At 34.2% G+C, this 21,874-nt stretch overlaps 1 protein-coding gene across 1 annotated transcript in view; it reads left to right on the forward strand.

The window, feature by feature from the left end:
- LOC128155380 (vascular endothelial growth factor receptor 1-like) overlaps positions 1-17,829 on the forward strand; it is a 38,089-nt gene extending 20,260 nt beyond the window's left edge. Inside the window, exons 13-28 of the mRNA XM_052817070.1 lie at positions 1,364-1,648; positions 1,918-2,107; positions 3,390-3,535; positions 7,827-8,022; positions 8,427-8,527; positions 10,341-10,480; positions 11,550-11,679; positions 12,055-12,159; positions 12,533-12,652; positions 12,927-13,210; positions 13,323-13,445; positions 13,716-13,786; positions 14,043-14,083; positions 14,255-14,354; positions 14,726-14,831; positions 15,263-17,829. Coding sequence (XP_052673030.1) covers positions 1,364-1,648; positions 1,918-2,107; positions 3,390-3,535; positions 7,827-8,022; positions 8,427-8,527; positions 10,341-10,480; positions 11,550-11,679; positions 12,055-12,159; positions 12,533-12,652; positions 12,927-13,210; positions 13,323-13,445; positions 13,716-13,786; positions 14,043-14,083; positions 14,255-14,354; positions 14,726-14,831; positions 15,263-15,850 — 2,726 coding nt within the window. The 3' untranslated portion in view covers positions 15,851-17,829. The remainder of the gene's footprint in view (positions 1-1,363; positions 1,649-1,917; positions 2,108-3,389; positions 3,536-7,826; positions 8,023-8,426; positions 8,528-10,340; positions 10,481-11,549; positions 11,680-12,054; positions 12,160-12,532; positions 12,653-12,926; positions 13,211-13,322; positions 13,446-13,715; positions 13,787-14,042; positions 14,084-14,254; positions 14,355-14,725; positions 14,832-15,262) is intronic.
- The last annotated feature ends 4,045 nt before the right edge of the window (positions 17,830-21,874 follow it).

Here is a 21,874-nt window from a genome sequence, read left to right on the forward strand (position 1 = left end):
TAGACCTACGATTAAGTTGTGTATTGTATAGGCCTCAGAGAGGAGCACCTTACAGCTAGACCTATGAATAAGTTATGTATTGTATAAGTAAGGGTATAGGCCTCAGGGAGAGTCACCTTACAGCTAGATCTATGAATAAGTTTTGCATTGTTGTATAAGTTTGAGTATAGGCCTCAGGGAGGGGTACCTTACAGCTAGACCTATGGATAAGTTATATATTGTTGTATATGTTTGAGTAAGGACCCAGGGAGGGGCACCTTACAGCTAGACCTATGAATAAGTTATGTATTGATGTAGAAGTGTGAGTATAGGCCTCAGGGAGAGTCACCTTGCAGCTAGACTTATGATTAAGTTGTGTATTGTATAGGCCTCAGAGAGGAGCACCTTACAGCTAGACCTATGAATAAGTTATGTATTGTATAAGTAAGGGTATAGGCCTCAGGGAGAGTCACCTTACAGCTAGATCTATGAATAAGTCTGGCATTGTTGTATAAGTTTGAGTATAGGCCTCAGGGAGGGGTACCTTACAGCTAGACCTATGGGTAAGTTATATATTGTTGTATATGTTTGAGTAAGGACTCAGGGAGGGGCACCTTACAGCTAGACCTATGAATAAGTTTATATTGATGTTTAAGTGTGAGTACAGGTCTCAGGGAGAGTCACCTTACAGCTAGACCTATGGATAAGTTATATATTGTTGTATATGTGTATATAGGCCTCAGAGAGGGGCATCTTACAGCTAGACCTATGAATAATTATGTATTGTATAAGTAAGGGTATAGGCTTCTGGGAGGGGCACCTTGCAGCTAGACCTATGAATAAGTCGTGCGTTGTTGTATAAGTTTGAGTATAGGCCTCAGGGAGGGGCAGATAGACCTATGATTAAGTTATATATTGTTGTATAAGTGTGAGTATAGGCCTCAGGGAGAGTCACCTTGCAGCTAGACCTATGAATGAGTTTTGTTTTGGTGTATCAGTGTGAGTATAGGTCTCAGGGAGGGGTACTTTACCGCTAGACCTAGAATTAAGTTATGTATTGTTGTATAAGTATGTACATGTCTTGTGAAGAAGGTGATATTATCTTCCTGTTTTTACAGATTGATTTAACAATTTTATATTAACCCTTTGATTTATGGTTCATGTCTGATATATTAAGGCAGTCAGCTGATAACAAGTTTTTAATTGAACTGATGTGGTCATACATTTAATGTAACTTGTAAGTCATCTAAGATCTTTTCAAAAAATATGTTATTGCTCAGTTTCTAGTAGCTGATTATTTCAGCATTCATTTTTCTATAGCTTTATATTATGATAAAATTAATTGTGAGGAATTTGTTAATATTTTATTGTTTTATGTTGACAGATAAACCTGTAGTCCTCATCCCAGCCATAAACAAAGACGTCCCCTACCTCCTGCCCAACACGCGGTACAACGTCAGGGCCTTGGTGTCCGCCGTACCTCCAGCGACGTCCCAGGGCTGGCTGTGGCAGCCTTGTGGGGAGCTGCCTAGTTGTAAACAGAATAGCAATTCCTGGAGGAATGTAACATCCGACAATTACCAACGATTCAACCAATCAGGACATCTGAAATATTACGCTACAAACAGTAAAGGGACAGGAGAATATGTCATGAAAATCAAAGTTGCAGGTATCTTATGCTTGAAAACTTCTTTCTTATTTTTTTGTATCATGCTGTTGTTGACATATTTAATGTTTGTAATAATCATGATAATAATGTAAAAATCAATCATAATTTTATTGATGTAACCCATTTAATTCAGTTTCATCTGCAGATTTTAAATTTTGAAAAGATACACAGGATCAATAACGATAGAAAACATGTATGTGAATCAAACACAGATGTTTTTCATTTTTTGAAAAAAGATTTGGCTGATTTCTGTATCATTTTGTTGACAGAGTACGAGACAGGACTAGGTATACACATAGATCAAGAGAAGCCCAGCGTCATACAGACATTTCCACTGCATGTCACATGCACAGCAACAAAATGGGAATACTCCAATGTGAAGGTCGTTTTCTGGGGTGAAACGGATTCATACTGGAGGGACGTGAACATTCAAAATGGGACCACTCTATTGTCTCACAAGTAGGTCACTTCCTCAACATATTGGCCACCTTCTGATACTGAATGTCTCCCCGATCATTGTATACAATATACGTTTGACCACCATCTGTTTTTACCCCATTCACCCTAACGATTTTGGACATCAAAGCTGTAGTGATTGTATTTTATTGAGTTGTCTTACTTCTGGTGAATTCTGAAAGGAGCCTAATTGGGTTTTCAATGCTATTAGGTTAAAGTATCAAGGGGGAGAATTTACTGTAAACGTATTATATTTGGCGTGTACGATATTTAGCGGAAATTAGTTTTTTAACAAGTTGGCGTAGATTTGAATTAGCGTATTCTGTATGTGACTATACTTAATATGCATATATGCATGGCATTTAGCGATGTACTTGATTTTGCCGAAGCCGCATTCCTCCAAAAGTGCTAAATACAATACACAGCTAAATGTAGTACGTTTACGGTAACCTTCCATACAGCATTTGGAAATTAAATTTTACGTTGGTGTACAAATAAGGAGGATAGGTAAAAGAGAGGGTAAACTGATCAAGCTTGTTCAGATGTGATACCCTTATATCTTGAAAATACGCCACAGTTTATTTTCAGTTTTGGTAAGAAATTGGGGGCTTATTTTTTAAAGCCTTCTTATTTTCAAATCGTGGCTTATTATCCAAACAAAAAAATGGTAAGCAACAAGAGCATTTGAACACTTTCTGGGTGCCCATTTTTAAAACAGTGAGCTTTTAGCACACGTGACAACTAGACATACTCTTACTCCAAGAAAACTGATTACAGAGAATTTAAACCAAGGGTTGTATCATCAGAACTGCAAAGTATTTTTGAATTGACAAAAGCAATATGCTGCAATGGATTAAGACAGAAATAAAACTTAAAATATTTTATCTTTCCCAAGGCATTGTTACACTGTAAGACTGGCTTATTTTCAAAAAAGGGCTTTATTATTAAATCTGGCTAAATTTCAAGTTTTAAGGGAATTGGTCCTTCTACACAAAATGATTCAGGTAAATCATTGTGTATGAAATCTTTGTTAAACAGATTATATTGATCAAGAACCACTTAGGTTAGTCACACATTTAGATCTGCCTGCACTGTAGACTGGATTTCAGTCACAATTATTTGATTTTTAGTGAAGTTTATTTTGTCAATGAATAGAATTTTCTGCTTGATATTTATCTCATTATTAGAAATGCGAGAACTGTAAATGCATTTTAAGTAATTTTTAAAATGATTTTTTAAAACTTTTTCTGTGGCACATAAATCTTGACCTTGACCTTTGATTCAGTACCAGCCTCTCTTGGATCTCTGAGTTGAGGATTGAAAATTTTGCACCAGAAAATGTCGGCCTCTATGGATGTGAGGTGGACATCTCCTCAAACTCCTCAAAGGGACACCTGAGCACCGGTGACGCTCTGAGGGTACAGATGATATGTAAGTATTCAGTGATGTACAATTTTAGATTACCAGTATCTGTAATTATTTAGTTATATATATGTGTAAATGTACAGATGATATTTAATGATATACATAACTGTGTACATGAATAGATGATACCTAAGCACTCAATGATGTATGTAACTGTGTACATGAGTAGATGATACGTAAGTACTCAATGATGTACATAGCTGTGTACATGAATAGACGATACACAAGTTTTCAATGATGTACATAACTGTGTACATGAATAGACGATACACAAGTTTTCAATGATGTACATAGCTGTGTACATAAATAGACGATACACAAGTTTTCAATGATGTACATAGCTATGTACATGAATAGATGATAGACAAGTTTTCAATGTTGTACATAGCTGTGTACATGAATAGATGATACGTAAGTACTCAATGATGTACATAACTGTGTACATGAATAGATGATACGTAAGTAGTCAATGATGTATATAACTGTGTACATGAATAGATGATACGTAAGTACTCAATGATGTACATAGCTGTGTACATGAATAGACGATACACAAGTTTTCAATGATGTACATAACTGTGTACATGAATAGACGATACACAAGTTTTCAATGATGTACATAGCTGTGTACATGAATAGACGATACACAAGTTTTCAATGATGTACATAGCTATGTACATGAATAGATGATAGACAAGTTTTCAATGATGTACATAGCTGTGTACATGAATAGATGATACGTAAGTACTCAATGATGTACATAACTGTGTACATGAATAGATGATACGTAAGTACTCAATGATGTACATAGTTGTGTACATGAATAGACGATACACAAGTTTTCAATGATGTACATAACTGTGTACATGAATAGATGATACGTAAGTAGTCAATGATGTACATAACTGTGTACATGAATAGATGATACGTAAGTAGTCAATGATGTATATAACTGTGTACATGAATAGATGATACGTAAGTACTCAATGATGTACATAGTTGTGTACATGAATAGAAGATACACAAGTTTTCAATGATGTACATAACTGTGTACATGAATAGATGATACGTAAGTAGTCAATGATGTATATAACTGTGTACATGAATAGATGATACGTAAGTAGTCAATGATGTATATAACTGTGTACATGAATAGATGATACGTAAGTACTCAATGATGTACATAGTTGTGTACATGAATAGACGATACACAAGTTTTCAATGATGTACATAACTGTGTACATGAATAGATGATACGTAAGTAGTCAATGATGTATATAACTGTGTACATGAATAGATGATACGTAAGTACTCAATGATGTACATAGCTGTGTACATGAATAGACGATACACAAGTTTTCAATGATGTACATAGCTATGTACATGAATAGATGATAGACAAGTTTTCAATGATGTACATAGCTGTGTACATGAATAGATGATACGTAAGTAGTCAATGATGTATATAACTGTGTACATGAATAGATGATACGTAAGTACTCAATGATGTACATAGTTGTGTACATGAATAGACGATACACAAGTTTTCAATGATGTACATAACTGTGTACATGAATAGATGATACGTAAGTAGTCAATGATGTATATAACTGTGTACATGAATAGATGATACGTAAGTACTCAATGATGTACATAGCTGTGTACATGAATAGACGATACACAAGTTTTCAATGATGTACATAGCTATGTACATGAATAGATGATAGACAAGTTTTCAATGATGTACATAGCTGTGTACATGAATAGATGATACGTAAGTACTCAATGATGTACATAACTGTGTACATGAATAGATGATACGTAAGTACTCAATGATGTACATAGTTGTGTACATGAATAGACGATACACAAGTTTTCAATGATGTACATAACTGTGTACATGAATAGATGATACGTAAGTAGTCAATGATGTACATAACTGTGTACATGAATAGATGATACGTAAGTAGTCAATGATGTATATAACTGTGTACATGAATAGATGATACGTAAGTACTCAATGATGTACATAGTTGTGTACATGAATAGAAGATACACAAGTTTTCTATGATGTACATAACTGTGTACATGAATAGATGATACGTAAGTAGTCAATGATGTATATAACTGTGTACATGAATAGATGATACGTAAGTACTCAATGATGTACATAGCTGTGTACATGAATAGACGATACACAAGTTTTCAATGATGTACATAGCTATGTACATGAATAGATGATAGACAAGTTTTCAATGATGTACATAGCTGTGTACATGAATAGATGATACGTAAGTACTCAATGATGTACATAACTGTGTACATGAATAGATGATACGTAAGTACTCAATGATGTACATAGTTGTGTACATGAATAGACGATACACAAGTTTTCAATGATGTACATAACTGTGTACATGAATAGATGATACGTAAGTAGTCAATGATGTACATAACTGTGTACATGAATAGATGATACGTAAGTAGTCAATGATGTATATAACTGTGTACATGAATAGATGATACGTAAGTACTCAATGATGTACATAGTTGTGTACATGAATAGAAGATACACAAGTTTTCAATGATGTACATAACTGTGTACATGAATAGATGATACGTAAGTAGTCAATGATGTATATAACTGTGTACATGAATAGATGATACGTAAGTACTCAATGATGTACATAACTGTGTACATGAATAGATGATACGTAAGTAGTCAATGATGTATATAACTGTGTACATGAATAGATGATACGTAAGTACTCAATGATGTACATAGCTGTGTACATGAATAGACGATACACAAGTTTTCAATGATGTACATAGCTATGTACATGAATAGATGATAGACAAGTTTTCAATGATGTACATAGCTGTGTACATGAATAGATGATACGTAAGTACTCAATGATGTACATAACTGTGTACATGAATAGATGATACGTAAGTACTCAATGATGTACATAGTTGTGTACATGAATAGACGATACACAAGTTTTCAATGATGTACATAACTGTGTACATGAATAGATGATACGTAAGTAGTCAATGATGTACATAACTGTGTACATGAATAGATGATACGTAAGTAGTCAATGATGTATATAACTGTGTACATGAATAGATGATACGTAAGTACTCAATGATGTACATAGTTGTGTACATGAATAGAAGATACACAAGTTTTCTATGATGTACATAACTGTGTACATGAATAGATGATACGTAAGTAGTCAATGATGTATATAACTGTGTACATGAATAGATGATACGTAAGTAGTCAATGATGTATATAACTGTGTACATGAATAGATGATACGTAAGTACTCAATGATGTACATAGCTATGTACGTGAATAGACGATACACAAGTTTTCAATGATGTACATAGATGTGTACATGAATTGATGATACGTAAGTACTCAATGATGTACATAACTGTGTACATGAATAGATGATACATAAGTATTCAATGATATACATGCTCATTTTGCTCATACAATATATTGATATTAGTAAAAATTTACACACATACATTTATATGCATCCGTTAATGTTCAGATGCAGCAAAATCTGAGGTGTCGCATAATAATTATTATATTAGCTTTTGTTTCTCTAAGGACTAAAATACACATGAATTACTGTTTTGTGTCTTTAAAATCGTTTGGGTACAAGTCCTTATATTAGTTACCCATTTATACTACGATAGCCAATTAATATTTAGCCATATGAGGAAGGTAAAACTTTCATAGATTTGTTATCCGCGCTCATTTATACATGAAAGAAGAGATAATGTCATCGACAGGATGTGATGTATACCAGTAGTTTTTGGTTGGTTACGATATTCATGTAAGTTTTCTTTCATGAATGTGTGACATAAGCATGGATATATACATGTATAAATATTGTGATATGGACTCCATCTTAATGCCTGAAAAGAACATCCATTTGATCTTGATGAGTATACAGAAAATGCATGCTTGTTTGTGTACAGCCATTTACCTGGTAATTTGGGCAAAAACACAAGTTGTATTTTAATTGGAATTTGTTTGACTTATATCTAGGTACTCATTTCCTATATTAAGATACAAATGAACAAGTGATCTTTTACTTACAGAATACTGAGATAGTTTTTAATGTTTATTTTTTTAAATAAAAGTACACTTGATATACCATACACACAAATATTTGAAATAAGTGGATATTATAAATCAATGCATGCATTTAAAACTCATTTTATCATTATAAATGAACTACATTTTGAAAGTCCTTTTTTTCTATTCTCCATGCAGCTCTGGAAAAGCCAGTGTTTACCAAAAATACTTTAACGGACAGCGTTGTGGAGACAAATATGGGTCACTCGTACCATGTGATGGACTGTAGCGCCAGGGGGGTGCCAGCGCCCTCTATACAGTGGTTCAAGGATGGACAACTCCTAAATTTTACCAGTGAATTCCTGGGCCTCAGCTTGTCTGATGACAACACCAGGTATGTACAGAGAACCAGTCCATGCCCTTTTAGGAACTACTTTACATTTTGTTTGAGGACAAGACCAGAGGCCTGCTCAACAAAGCACATGCTTATAATCCCTTGCCAAAACTTCTTTTTCTTACAACACAAATTTTGCAAGGGCTCGCAAGAATCTTGTCTATGAACTCATTGAAAGGGAACTAGCTCTGTAAAACCTGTGTATGGTGAAGCACCAATGATGACCAAATTTGTTAAAAGCATATTTCCTTATAATCAGTGTAACAAAAAGAGTTTTAGCATTAGAAGGATTTGTTATAAGCATGGATCTGTTCTAAGCTTGTTCGTTGTAACCATGTGTTACCGTATACTGTCCTGTACTCAATCATTGATTCAATTATTGAACAAATATAATGATATTTTAGCTTAACGATCAACAAAACAGATGTGGTGCATTCTGGGATCTATGTATGTGAAGTGGAAAACATGAATGGGGTGATCTACAAAAACGTGACTCTCCAGATCAGTGAGTACCCGACTGTTTGTATATATTGTCATCAATACTTAAAGCTGACATGAATTCATAAATACGCATTATTTCCCTTTTATCTCTGACTACCGCCATATTAGTTGTCGATTTCTATTGTTCTGTTCATTGCTACACATCCCCTATATAAGGCCGAAAGCACTATTCATGCTTCACCGCATTCAGGAATTTCATACACCCGAACACGTTACCTTGGACGAAAAGACTTGTAATAACGCGATTGGAACAAAAATAATATCACAACCACTGCACTGGCAAGATATATCCAATAAACGACGAAACAAGACAGACTGAAATCCAGGCGCAGACACTTCCAAAATTCCTCGATAATTGTAGACCATTTTCCTGTGTATGTTATGACATCGCACATGCGCAAACCACACACTGTGGCAGATCGAGCAATGTCAATTATCGCATGGATTTTAGAAACGGGAAGTTTTTGTAGGAATGGATGGAAACGTTGTTACTTTCTTGGATTTACTGTCATTTATCTGCTATGTTGGATGTAGTATCGCCGGGGTTTTCAAAAAGATGCAGACGTTATGCACTCTCAGTGACTCTGTATGAACGACACACGTGTTCGATGTGCATGCGAAGAAAGGCAGCACTGTATGTGTAAAATAATACGGATACCTTGGACATCCTTTCAGATAATAAATATATTTTGTATTTCATTGATTGTTGTTTTCTTTATTCTTTATTATTGCATTTCTTTATTCTTTATTTCTACATTTTACTACAATGTGTAGTTTATGCATTTAGAAGTCCGTGCAACGAGAATGCCTCGATCGGAAAGCAACCGACCGTAACTTTCTCAACCGGTATATATACCCCAGTGGCAGTAGAGGAGCGATCGAAACTAATATGGCGACCAAATGCTTTTATGAATTCATGTCAGCTTTAACTGTATCATCAGACACAGTCATAAGGGGGACACATCAATACTTAATTGTATCATCATACCCAGTCATTAGGGGATACACAAGTCTATGTCATCATTAATAGTTAACTGTATCATCAAACACAGTCATCAGGGATACACAACAGTCTATATCGTCATCGATACTTAATTATATCATCATACCCAGTCATCAGGGGTACACAGCAGTCTATATCATCATCAATACTCAACTGTAAAAACATACTACATGCATTTTTATTACTGTAGATTCCTAATTAAACACGAGAAAATAATTTCTGTGTAATATTGCAAGATGCACCTTTGCGGATTTTAAAATCTCTTTTTTATTTTTTAAGACAGTTTTGAACTATAGAAATTTTTAGCAAAAGATTGGTGATAGCGCTTTTAAATTCTCGTGATTTGATACTAAACAGTGGAATTGTCAATTTTAGGACTCTCATAAAATTAGAAATTTACAGTTTGTAGTTGTGTGACTACACTTTTTTATTATAAAATCCAGTTTGTAAATCAAATTGACCAAATACATGCTGCTTTTGAATAATGCAAAAAGACATGCAAAATGTTGATATTTGTGAAATCATTTATTATATTAATTTATTTTATAAATATAAGCTATCGTTGCACTGCTTGTATTAAAGTACTAGTTTTTTTCCTGACAAGGGAGACAACTCCCAGAAGGATTGATTATGATGATTACTTTTCAAGTTGTGAAGTCAATGAGTAATTTGTGTATACTTGGTCTGCAATGCACATTAAATGATTTGCAAATTTTTGAAGATTTCTTTTGAAAATCATTGTCATATAGGCAGAATTATACACAGTTGTAGGTAGGAATGTTGCTTGATTGAAAGTTCTTTGTTTTCTGAACAGAATCTTCTCTCCAGTCTCAAAAATTAAAGACAAAGGTAGAGAAGGGCACCATCATCGCTGTCATCGTTGCTGCTGTCATCGTCATCGCCATCGTCATCATCATCTTTGTCATCTGTTACAAGCGCCGGTCTATGGCTCTGGTAAGATTCAGGGGAACCTTCTACAATGTTTTCATCAGAAAGAGGTATCCCATTTAGATTAGTTTTTGAATCCCAAAGAGTATTTTAACCAAGGATTTCTATACCTGGCAGCTTTTAGTGCTACTAAAAATGCACAGTTAATGCCCAGAATGGTAGACAATTGATGTCTATCATCTTTCATAAAATAAAAACACATATATTGGAATTATAAAAGTATGACAACTTTTCAGCTGTCTCCATAAGGTAGGAGTTATGATAATGTTCTTTTGTTCACTTTGGCCAGCACACACACAAAACACTCAGAGCAAGCACCTGTTTGTTATCTTCTGAAGGGTCTTCATCAGGGAAAGGGCTAATAACAGTACAACAGTTAACTCACACTCCTCCCAAACCCTCTAACCACACTTCATTTAGTTCTGTTCTTGTTGAATGATTTTATCAAGTTTGTTTTGTGCATTCAGTTACATGTATATTTGTTAAATTTCCTTTGAGTTCAATTTGATGTTCAATCCTTGATGTCCAGTAAACAGAGAATTCTCTGTTGGACAAAACCCTATTACATATAACATGAAATTATACTAAAACAATGTCTGAGGGGTCTCAGAACAACCCATCCTTGCTGGCAGTTATAAAGCATTCACATTAAGTCTTCAGAATATTTTCTGTTTCTGTTAACCTCATCCAAAATACTGTTTACTTCGTTCTTTGAATGAGGTTGAAATAATTGGTTGAAGTACCGATAGTTGTTGCCCATGGAGAGTTTGTGCCATCCCAAATACACCAATACCCAAAATCACTAACTCTTTAAAGAAGTGGAAAATGGGAACTAATTATAAATGTCAATAATATCCAAGTTACAAGTGGCTAAATCTGTAACATTTATTATAACTAATTTCTCACTATGTATAATGTTTTATTGAAATCACAGGAACATATATTGATTTCATTCATTGATTCACCTAAATACCCAGTAACAACAACCTGTATCTAGAGTGACCCTAATAGTTTCCTCAATGTATTGTCTCCCTTTGTTGACACTCCTCACTGAATTGTCTCCCTTTGTTGACAGCATAAAGAATTGGAGCATCAACTTATCCAGCCCAACGGAGACTACAACCCCGACCTCCCGATCGACGAACAGACCGGCTGTATCCCCTACGACTCCAAGTGGGAGTTCCCCAAGAAACGATTAAGACAAGGTATGAGACATACAGAATATGGTGGGTCACAGCGGCAGGATCAATGGTCCTCAGTGATACCAGTGTCACATGATCAATAATCCACACAGTCTATAATTAGACTACTTTTAATTTTAATTTGTAAAAGATAAATCAAGATTTTGAGCCTGGTTGCAGAAATGAGTTGCAGTGGACCACTAAACGGTAAATTGCAAAATAAAGTCATCACAAATAAAACTTGGTCTGCAGTTTATGAGATATAGTTAAAATTACTGAGTCACATGTCAATAGCATTAGAAAATATGTATTATGATTAATGAAGAGCAGGTTAATCACTAGTTAAGTGTGGTACAAGAGTGATACATTTGTATTATATTTTTTATCCTCTTTGATCAGGCATGGTATTGGGTCAAGGTGCATTTGGGCGAGTCATTAAGGCTGAGGCTATTGGCATTCTGGAGCACGAAGATGTTACTGTGGTAGCCGTCAAAATGGTTAAAGGTATGTTTACTGTTAGAAATTGAAAAAAATGAAGAGTTAGGTCCAGGGCAGTAATTTGACACAAAGAAGAAATTTATTACATGTAATTATTTGTTGGATACGATTTATTTCAAATAAAGTATTGGAACAGTTTGTAAAGATTTGGAAGTATTCATGTGTAAAATTTGGATGATCGGCTTTGCTCTATGTTTTTCAGAAAATACTTTGCTCTATTTTTGATGTCATTAAATATTTTGCTTTGTTCATAATACATGTATCAGAAATGTTCTGTTTTGCTCAAAACGTTAAAAATGTTGTGAGTATGCCTGTAATTTAGAATTGTTTTGTTTATAGACTGTTTCCAGCAGCTGTAACCCTCTGTTTTGTTTCATAGATTGCACAGACAGGGACCAGATGATGGCCTTACTCTCAGAGTTAAAGATTCTGATTCACGTGGGGCAGCACCTTAACATTGTCAATCTCCTAGGAGCGGTCACCAAGGACATCAGATATGGTACACAGAGGTTCTTTTGATTATTTTAAGCAAAAAGCAGATATGTGGAAAATTTAGGAAATGGGAACAATGTTGTATTTACAATCCTAATTTTCATTGTTTAAATGGCTAAAATCAGATAAATATTGATTTCCTTGTAGATAAAACTTTTTTTGCCTACAAACTGTCTTCCTGGGTCATTTTTTTAAATGGTCTTAGTTCTGTCTGTTGAATGTTTATAAGCTTTGTGCTATAATAACTGTTGATTCTATTTAAACTTCTCCTATATCTAAAGGTGAGCTGTATGTTATCGTGGAATACTGTCATTTTGGAAACCTCCGTTCTTACGTCCTGAAACACAAGGAAGAGTTCCGCGACGTAATGGAGGACGCGATGGATGCCGCAACAGAGAAGAAGCGGGAGGTGGCTCGGGAAGCTGCCGCGAACAAACCGTACTACTTGAACAAGGCACAGATTGAAAACACTGCAGACTTAGTGGGACCACCGCTAACCACCAAAAACCTCATTTGCTGGTCATTCCAGGTGGCGCGTGGAATGGAATACCTGGCGTCAAAGAAAGTATGTCACTCAGTTTAAACTTGGGATTAAAATAAAAGGTTAATGTCTAGAGTTATTGATTGTGGAGAATTATTGTTCTGTGATTTGATGTGTTGGGGTCTCTTCTTTACAGTACATACACCGAGATCTGGCAGCTAGAAACGTCCTGTTGGCCGAGGATAACATCGTCAAGATCTGTGATTTTGGATTGGCCAAGGATTTGTACCAGAATCCAGAATACCACAAGAAAACAGATGTGAGTGTTGTGTTCTATACGGAGAAAGCTTGATTGATACACGATGTATATTCTAGTCCTGGATGAAACTTCCTTACATTATTACATGAATGTAGACCATTCAGTAAACTTGGAGTTATTGTCAGTTTCTGTGACTTATAATGCTTGAAAATTGCTGTTGATTTAGGCTTTGCTATCATGCTTTGATAAGGAAAAGCTAAATATATAGATATTAATGTGTTATAGTAATATTTATATTTTATATATATTAGACCTATCTTTTGATTTCAGGGTCCAGTTCCTGTGAAGTGGATGGCTGTGGAATCTCTCACCCACAGACTGTACACCACCAAGAGTGATGTGTGAGTAAACCTCTTTCCACAATCATGTATACCTTGGATATGTGTTTGTACACATCATTAGATCAATGTCGATAAAAACTCATTTAGTGAGCTTTTACAAAGTATTGCATGTGATTATTTCTGATAATATAATGACATGAACTAAATTTTAACTACACAAGTGCATTACCTTACATTGGCTGTTCTTTTGTGAAACTTAAAACTGTTTTATTGAAACAGTCATTTACTATATAATATTTTCTTTTTTCTTTTACAGATGGTCATATGGTGTTTTTCTTTGGGAGTTGTTCTCTCTAGGTGAGTGTGTTTTCTTTTATTTCTGCTATTATCACTTGTTAATTTACGTCATCAAATTAATTTGACACTGTTATATTTACCGGTACGTCCTGATTTACTCAACTAGTGATCAAAGTGTGTATGAAGTCGATTTACGTTGCCATATTGTGTACACTTGCATTGTTTTGGTAGGTGGAAGTCCGTACCCTGGTGTTGAAATCAATGAGAAATTCATTGGTCTTCTGCAGGATGGATACAGAATGGAGAAACCTCGATTTGCCTCAGATGAAATGTTAGTTTGTAGACAAGCATTTGTTTAAAGTAACCTTTTGAGTGAAGATCTTCTGATATAAATACTTTTTGCTGTGCTACTTATTATGATCTGTTCTCAATATAATAATCTTTTGTAAATTATCCAAGTAAGTTACCTTCAAAAAGTAATATTTATCTACAGTGCATGTATTGTCTAGTTTAAAGGTGGTAATGTGTGTTATTTATTAAATATTGCCCAACAATGAAGCCATGCACAATATGCATTCATTTTAATCATGATTAAGCTTTCTTTTAGATAATTGCACAGTTATCACTAAAGAAAAATGTCATAAGAGTTGACAATGTGTAATTCGCTGTAAGATCATTCATTGAATCTGATCACAATGACAGGTACAAGGTAATGCAAGCAACATGGAGAGACGATCCTGATGATAGACCTACTTTTACCCAGCTCGCTTCTATCATGGGTGACTTCCTGGAGGAAAATGTTAAACAGGTGAGGTGTACGTGAATGGAGAAAAAAAGGAGGGGGGGGGGGGGGTGGTGAAATGTGCCATAGACGACAACTCCCTATCATATCCAGTCAATCATGACAGAAACAACTTTATGTATTGTTTAATAATAATTTTGTCTGAAAACCTTGCACTGTCCTGTTTTGGAAACTTGAGTATTAGTTTCTGCATAATGATTCTTATTCTTATTTACATTATTTGTAAGTTTGTCTAAGAATCACAAGGTAAAGATATTTGTTAATGAAATTTAATTTCTCTTATCTTGAAATTGATTATAACAAAACAAGTATAATCACCTGTTTAAAACTGGTTATGTGTGTCTATATATAGCAATATAACTTGTAATAGAATGTAAGTAAGCATATATTATGATCACCTGTATTATTAAAACTTGTTTTTTTTCTATACTGAACAGTATTACTTGGATCTGAATGAGCCGTACCTCAAGATGGTGGACTTGGAGGGTGGGGCTTGTGGGGGCCCGGAGAGTGAGGGATACCTCAAAATGAGTGACAGGGACAAAACCTCTGACTACCTGAAAATGGGGCTGGCCCCGCCCCCTCCAGTGGACCAAGAGGATCATGAAGGAGATGTGTCCTATGTAAATGAGAAGAAATGGAACAGAAAGAAGGAGAAGGGAGAGGGTACTGAACTTCAGCCACTGACCAAAGCCATGGAGGCTGAAGAGGAGGTTCAGCTCCGGAAGAAAGACCGTGAAAATTCTCCCGCCCACGTGAATGTGCGGGCGGACGTCCATCGAAGTGATGACACAGATAGTGGACACTCTAGTACATACGCACCGGGAACTCCGCCGGATATTGGCAATGATGGCTACCTTGTAGCCAAAAGCGGACCAGGTCAAACAATGATTTTCGTTGCGAACAATAAATCAAGTCCACCCAAAAATAAAACGAAAACAAAGTGCAGTGAATTCACGAAGGATTATCATGATCCGCCACCGACGTACTCAACAGTATTACAAGATAGCGACATCGACGTCTGAAGCTTTAACAGGAAATGCGGGCAACATTAGAAACATGAAGGGATAGCCACGCTATGTCAAGGTCAAAATTGTTCAAATGCAAGATGCTTGTTTGTAAACCTTTTTTTATTCAAGAAAAGATGTTCCCTTCTTTCATTTGCTTTGCTTTTCCTACCCCCACCAATTTTTTGCTTAGATGAGTTGATGCAATCCTTGATTGTTATATAGGTATATGATTTTACACATTCTTAGTGTACGATAGTGTGTACTAGTCTGGAGATGTCGGACATCTCAGATTGTAGCCCAATACTTCGGTTACATTGTTTGTTTTACCCTGTTCTCATTGCCAGAATTGCCAGAGTATCAGCATTACTTAAATTTATTTGTTTTTATGGAGATAGGTTGTTTGTATTGAAATGAAAACTACAGTGTATTTCAAACTTTTAATATAGGTACTACTAAATCATGTTTTTAGATACTTGTTTGAATTGTGATTGAGATGCTACCACATTGTTTGAATTTGTACGGGTGTAGGAAATGTTCACACAGGTTTGTTAAAGTGAAGCTTTGCTTAATATGTTGTATATATTATTAATTTTACTGGGAAATATTTTATTCCACCTCAGATCTAAAAACATGAAAATGTAGACTTCTTTGATAATGCAAAGAACCTTTAGACTGACTCTGTGTTATTGATTGTAGAAAAAATGGGTTTTTCAGCAAATTATTCACATTTCACTTAAGGTTGTTTACTTTAAAACAAAGCATCAACTTGGTGTTTTTTTTCTTTATTATTTCGATGTACATCTATATGTTGACACATTTGTCTACAAGTACAGCGTATATGTACACAAATATCAGAGATATGGTACTACATGTACATCATTTGTGATCTTGTCTCTTGGCAACCTCAGCAAACCTTGTGCTCTTCAGTAGATTTTGCTCAGAATATTTTGTTTTCTCCGCCAAGTCTGAGTTTGTTTTTACTCTTTCTTTACCGGTAATAGACGGTCAATACATACAGTTACTTTCTGCTCATTCTTTCCTTGATATGTAGATTGCAATTTTGAAGCCAGTTAGGGACCACTCAGTTTTTACCAATAAGTAAAATGTATTATTTTTGTAACATATTGTGTTTTTATATTTTTATTTTAACTTGATTTTCCCTTCTTTATTTCTTTGTTAGTGTAAAACTATAATGTTGCTTGTGATCTCAATGAGATCCAATGATATGCACTGATGAAATGGCTTTCCATCTATTCTTGAAATGATATTTGTCATGAGCAGAAACAAACGAGACGAGCTCTCTGCTAAGTCAGGAGAACATTAGATTAATGTGTGCAATATTCACTTACAAAACAAGTACAATATATATGCAGCACTTGTTAAATATGCATTTTTGAAAACATTTTCTATTCTGGGAAGTATTTTTATAGGATTCTTTTTAGTACATAATAACTGTGTAAAATTGCACCTCTTTACAACATTTTATCCCCCTTTTTAAAATTGTATTTTGACTTGCCGTAGCTATAAACTGGTACATAAAATGTACTGGTGACCGTCATGTAGGTCAAATGATCTGTACCGTGGTAACTGATTCAATACAAAGCCTTGCTTTAATTGTTTTATATTTGTTGTTCCCTATAAACCTGTGCCTTCATGTGTATTATCATGTATGTATGTGTATGTACATGTGTATCATATTTATATACCTCATCACGTCATTCCTTCTATAGTCTAGTCACCAACAACCAGCCGAGTTTTACATGTATTTATCTAAGCCGAACCACGGACTGAAAACAGGACCCAGAACTACAGAGAAATAGGTTGTGAAGTCATTATCTCCAGAATCAAACTCCAACGAGGCATACTTAGAAGTTTTCAGGTTTTTTCCTCAAATTATTACAGTTTTATTGATTGTTAGTCAATCTTTGTTGTCACTGTCAATAATAGCAAACTACTTTACCAAAATAAAACTTCAATAAAAGTTAATAATATGATTTCTTTGTTGTTGTTGCTTTAACAATGATTTCACTTTTATAGTGTGCAAGGATACGAAATACATGTAGTTATAAACGTTTATTTTTAATCCACTTTGAAGTCATAACAACGTTCTGTTGATCATGCAGGCAATGACTCACTCAGTTGGCTTTGGCACAAACCTTGTATCCCTCATAATATATCGTACTTAATATAAATATATTACCCTTTATACTCACTTTAGTGCAAACAGTAAAATGTTTAAAGCTGAATTTCTTATCCCAAACGTGTGCATCTGATTTTTAGCTCGGATGCTGGAGGAGGTTAAGTTTTTACGAGCTGGTTAAAGTTTGTGAAACTGGTGCCCTCTGATGATGATATCTTAGTTACAACCGGTCCCAACTTCATCAAACTTGCATGGATGGTCATCTTTTGATACTGATGCACCTGACAGGCTTGAATGCTGAATCTGAGCCATAGGTTTCAGATGCTGGATAAGGTTAAGTTTTTTTTTAGAACAGGTCACATGTTTAATAGATAATAGTACTATTTCAAACTTGCATTATTGATTAAGCTAAAATATGAATGAATCGCAGAGGTAGCTTCAGATGCAGAGCTTGATCTCCATTATCAAGGATGCTAAAAATGTATCTTAGTATTTATATGTTATATTGTAAAAATTTATATTATACAATATGATATTGTATCAATTTTTTGATATTTTGTGATATGATATTGTATCATGATATTGTTATGTATAATATTGTATATTATGATACAATATTGTATAATATGATATTGTATCATTAATTTATTATTTTATCACATGGTACTGTTACATATGATATTGCAATATTTATATTGTTTTGTATTATAAAATATGATATTGGTTTCTATAATATAGTATTATATCACATTAAATTGTATTATATAATATTGTAATATTATATAACATAATATCATACAATATAATATGATATTGGTTTCTATAATATAGGATTATATCACATGAAATTGTATTATACGATATTTTAATATATATTTTTGTATCATATGATACAATTTGTATAATATAATATTGTATTATATAATATTTTACTTTGTTATACTTTCATGTTAAATACTGAAATCTGATTGGTTAAGACGCAGTTCATAATCCTTTCTATTACCCTCAGCGTTAGCAACGCACTTAGCAACGGGTAACATTATATAAATAGTGCCTGTTTGGGAGGGTAACAGTTGAAATTGACACCCCGAGAAAACCATTGTCAACCGACGCGAAGCGGAGGTTGACAATGGTTTCGAGGGGTGTCAATTTCAACTGTTATCCTCCCAAACAGGCACTATTTATTTTGTTATACTGAATGTCTTTTTTAAAAATTTTAAGAAAATGTTACTGCTTTTATATAGGAATAGCGTGAATTCTACAGCGAACCGTACGCGCATAATTTTAGCGCATGTAACATTTTTTAATGTTACCCGTTGCCAAGTGCGTTGCTAACGCTGAGGGTAATAGTAAATATTATTAACTGCGTCTTAACCAATCAGATTTCAGTATTTAACATGAAAGTATAACAATATATAAATAGTGCTTGTTTGGGAGGGTAACAGTTGAAATTGACACCCCGAGAAAACCATTGTCAACCGACGCGAAGCGGAGGTTGACAATGGTTTTCAAGGGGGGGTCAATTTCAACTGCTATCCTCCCAAACAGGCACTATTTATTTTGTTATACTGAATGTCTTAATTTTTAAGAAAATTTTACTGCTTTTATATAGGAATAACGTGAATTCTACAGTGAACTGTACGCGCATAATTTTCGCACATGTAACATTTTTTATTGTTATACTTTCATGTTAAATACTGAAATCTGATTGGTTAAGACGCAGTTAATAATATTTACTATTACCCTCAGCGTTAGCAACGCACTTGGCAACGGGTAACATTAAAAAATGTTACATGCGCTAAAATTATGCGCGTACGGTTCGCTGTAGAATTCACGCTATTCCTATATAAAAGCAGTAACATTTTCTTAAAATTTTTAAAAAAGACATTCAGTATAACAAAATAAATAGTGCCTGTTTGGGAGGATAACAGTTGAAATTGACACCCCTCGAAACCATTGTCAACCTCCGCTTCGCGTCGGTTGACAATGGTTTTCTCGGGGTGTCAATTTCAACTGTTACCCTCCCAAACAGGCACTATTTATATAATGTTACCCGTTGCTAAGTGCGTTGCTAACGCTGAGGGTAATAGAAAGGATTATGAACTGCGTCTTAACCAATCAGATTTCAGTATTTAACATGAAAGTATAACAAAGTAAAATATTATATAATACAATATTATATTATACAAATTGTATCATATGATACAAAAATATATATTAAAATATCGTATAATACAATTTCATGTGATATTATATAAATAGGGCCTGTTTGGGAGGGTAACAGTTGAAATTGACACCCCGAGAAAACCATTGTCAACCGACTCGAAGTGGAGGTTGACAATGGTTTTCTCGGGGTGTCAATTTCAACTGTTATCCTCCCAAACATGCACTATTTATTTTGTTATACTGAATGTTTATACTGAAGAAAATTTTACTGCTTTTATATAGGAATAACGTGAATTCTACAGCGAACCGTACGCGCATAATTTTCGCGCATGTAACATTTTTTAATGTTACCCGTTGCCAAGTGCGTTGCTAACGCTGAGGGTAATAGTAAATATTACTAACTGCGTCTTAACCAATCAGATTTCAGTATTTAACATGAAAGTATAACAATATATAAATAGTGCCTGTTTGGGAGGGTAACAGTTGAAATTGACACCCCTCGAAAACCATTGTCAACCTCCGCTTCGCGTCGGTTGACAATGGTTTTCTCGGGGTGTCAATTTCAACTGTTACCCTCCCAAACAGGCACTATTTATTTTGTTATACTGAATGTCTTTTTTAAAATTTTTAAGAAAATTTTACTGCTTTTATATAGGAATAACGTGAATTCTACAGCGAACCGTACGCGCATAATTTTCGCGCATGTAATAATTTTTAATGTTACCCGTTGCCAAGTGCGTTGCTAACGCTGAGGGTAATAGTAAATATTATTAACTGCGTCTTAACCAATCAGATTTCAGTATTTAACATGAAAGTATAACAATATACAATACAATGTCATATGTTACAATATTATGATGTATTATGTAATGTGATATTGTATCATATATTACTATATTGTATTATATATTATGATATTGTATGATGTGATCAAATACAATAATGTTTAACACAATACAATGTCATATCATATGTTACAATATCATATCTCATCATTGTTAATTACGGTATTTTATTGTATTATATATATGTATAAGAATGTTATAGGATGCAAAATTGTATTTTATATAATTGTATTGATAAACATTGTATCTTATAATACCGTATGAAATGAGCATATGATTATCATACAATTTTTTAACAGATGATATACGATATTGTGTCAAAACAGTATCCATGAATATCCAAGATCATAAAGTATGATTTTCATATAATATGATTAAGGTGGTCTCACAAAGGTGATGCCTCATAAGGGTGGTGCCTCGTCTCGGTGAACTTTGTAATCTGTGATTACCTATGTATTTTTAGTTATTTTTTTCTTATTTTCTGAGATATTTACACATTTTTTAAATTGATTTTTAGATACCCTTATCTGTATTGTTTCGTAACTTTTACATGCTTCTGAAGTTTTTTATTCTATTCATCAAATCCCATTTCAAGGAAATGGCAGGTGATTATCCAGTATTTACGTCATACACAAAACTAAAGTCAAGAAAAACTAATGCATGACGGTGCCAATTACTCCTTTTCGGAGCTTACTCCGTTTTCGGAGTCTACTACTCGATGTTTTTGATTTTCAGTTATTTTTTGTCGTCACTATCAAATACCCTTTACCGAAACAAACTTTTAATTCTTTTTGTGTATTTACAGGAGTAATTATAATGATTATACAAAGGGCAGACAGACACAATTTTCCAAAGATGATGTGTATATTGAATACCTGAGAAATTAAT

This window comes from Crassostrea angulata, chromosome 7, assembly GCF_025612915.1.
Source record: "Crassostrea angulata isolate pt1a10 chromosome 7, ASM2561291v2, whole genome shotgun sequence".
Lineage (NCBI taxonomy): Eukaryota > Metazoa > Mollusca > Bivalvia > Ostreida > Ostreidae > Magallana > Magallana angulata.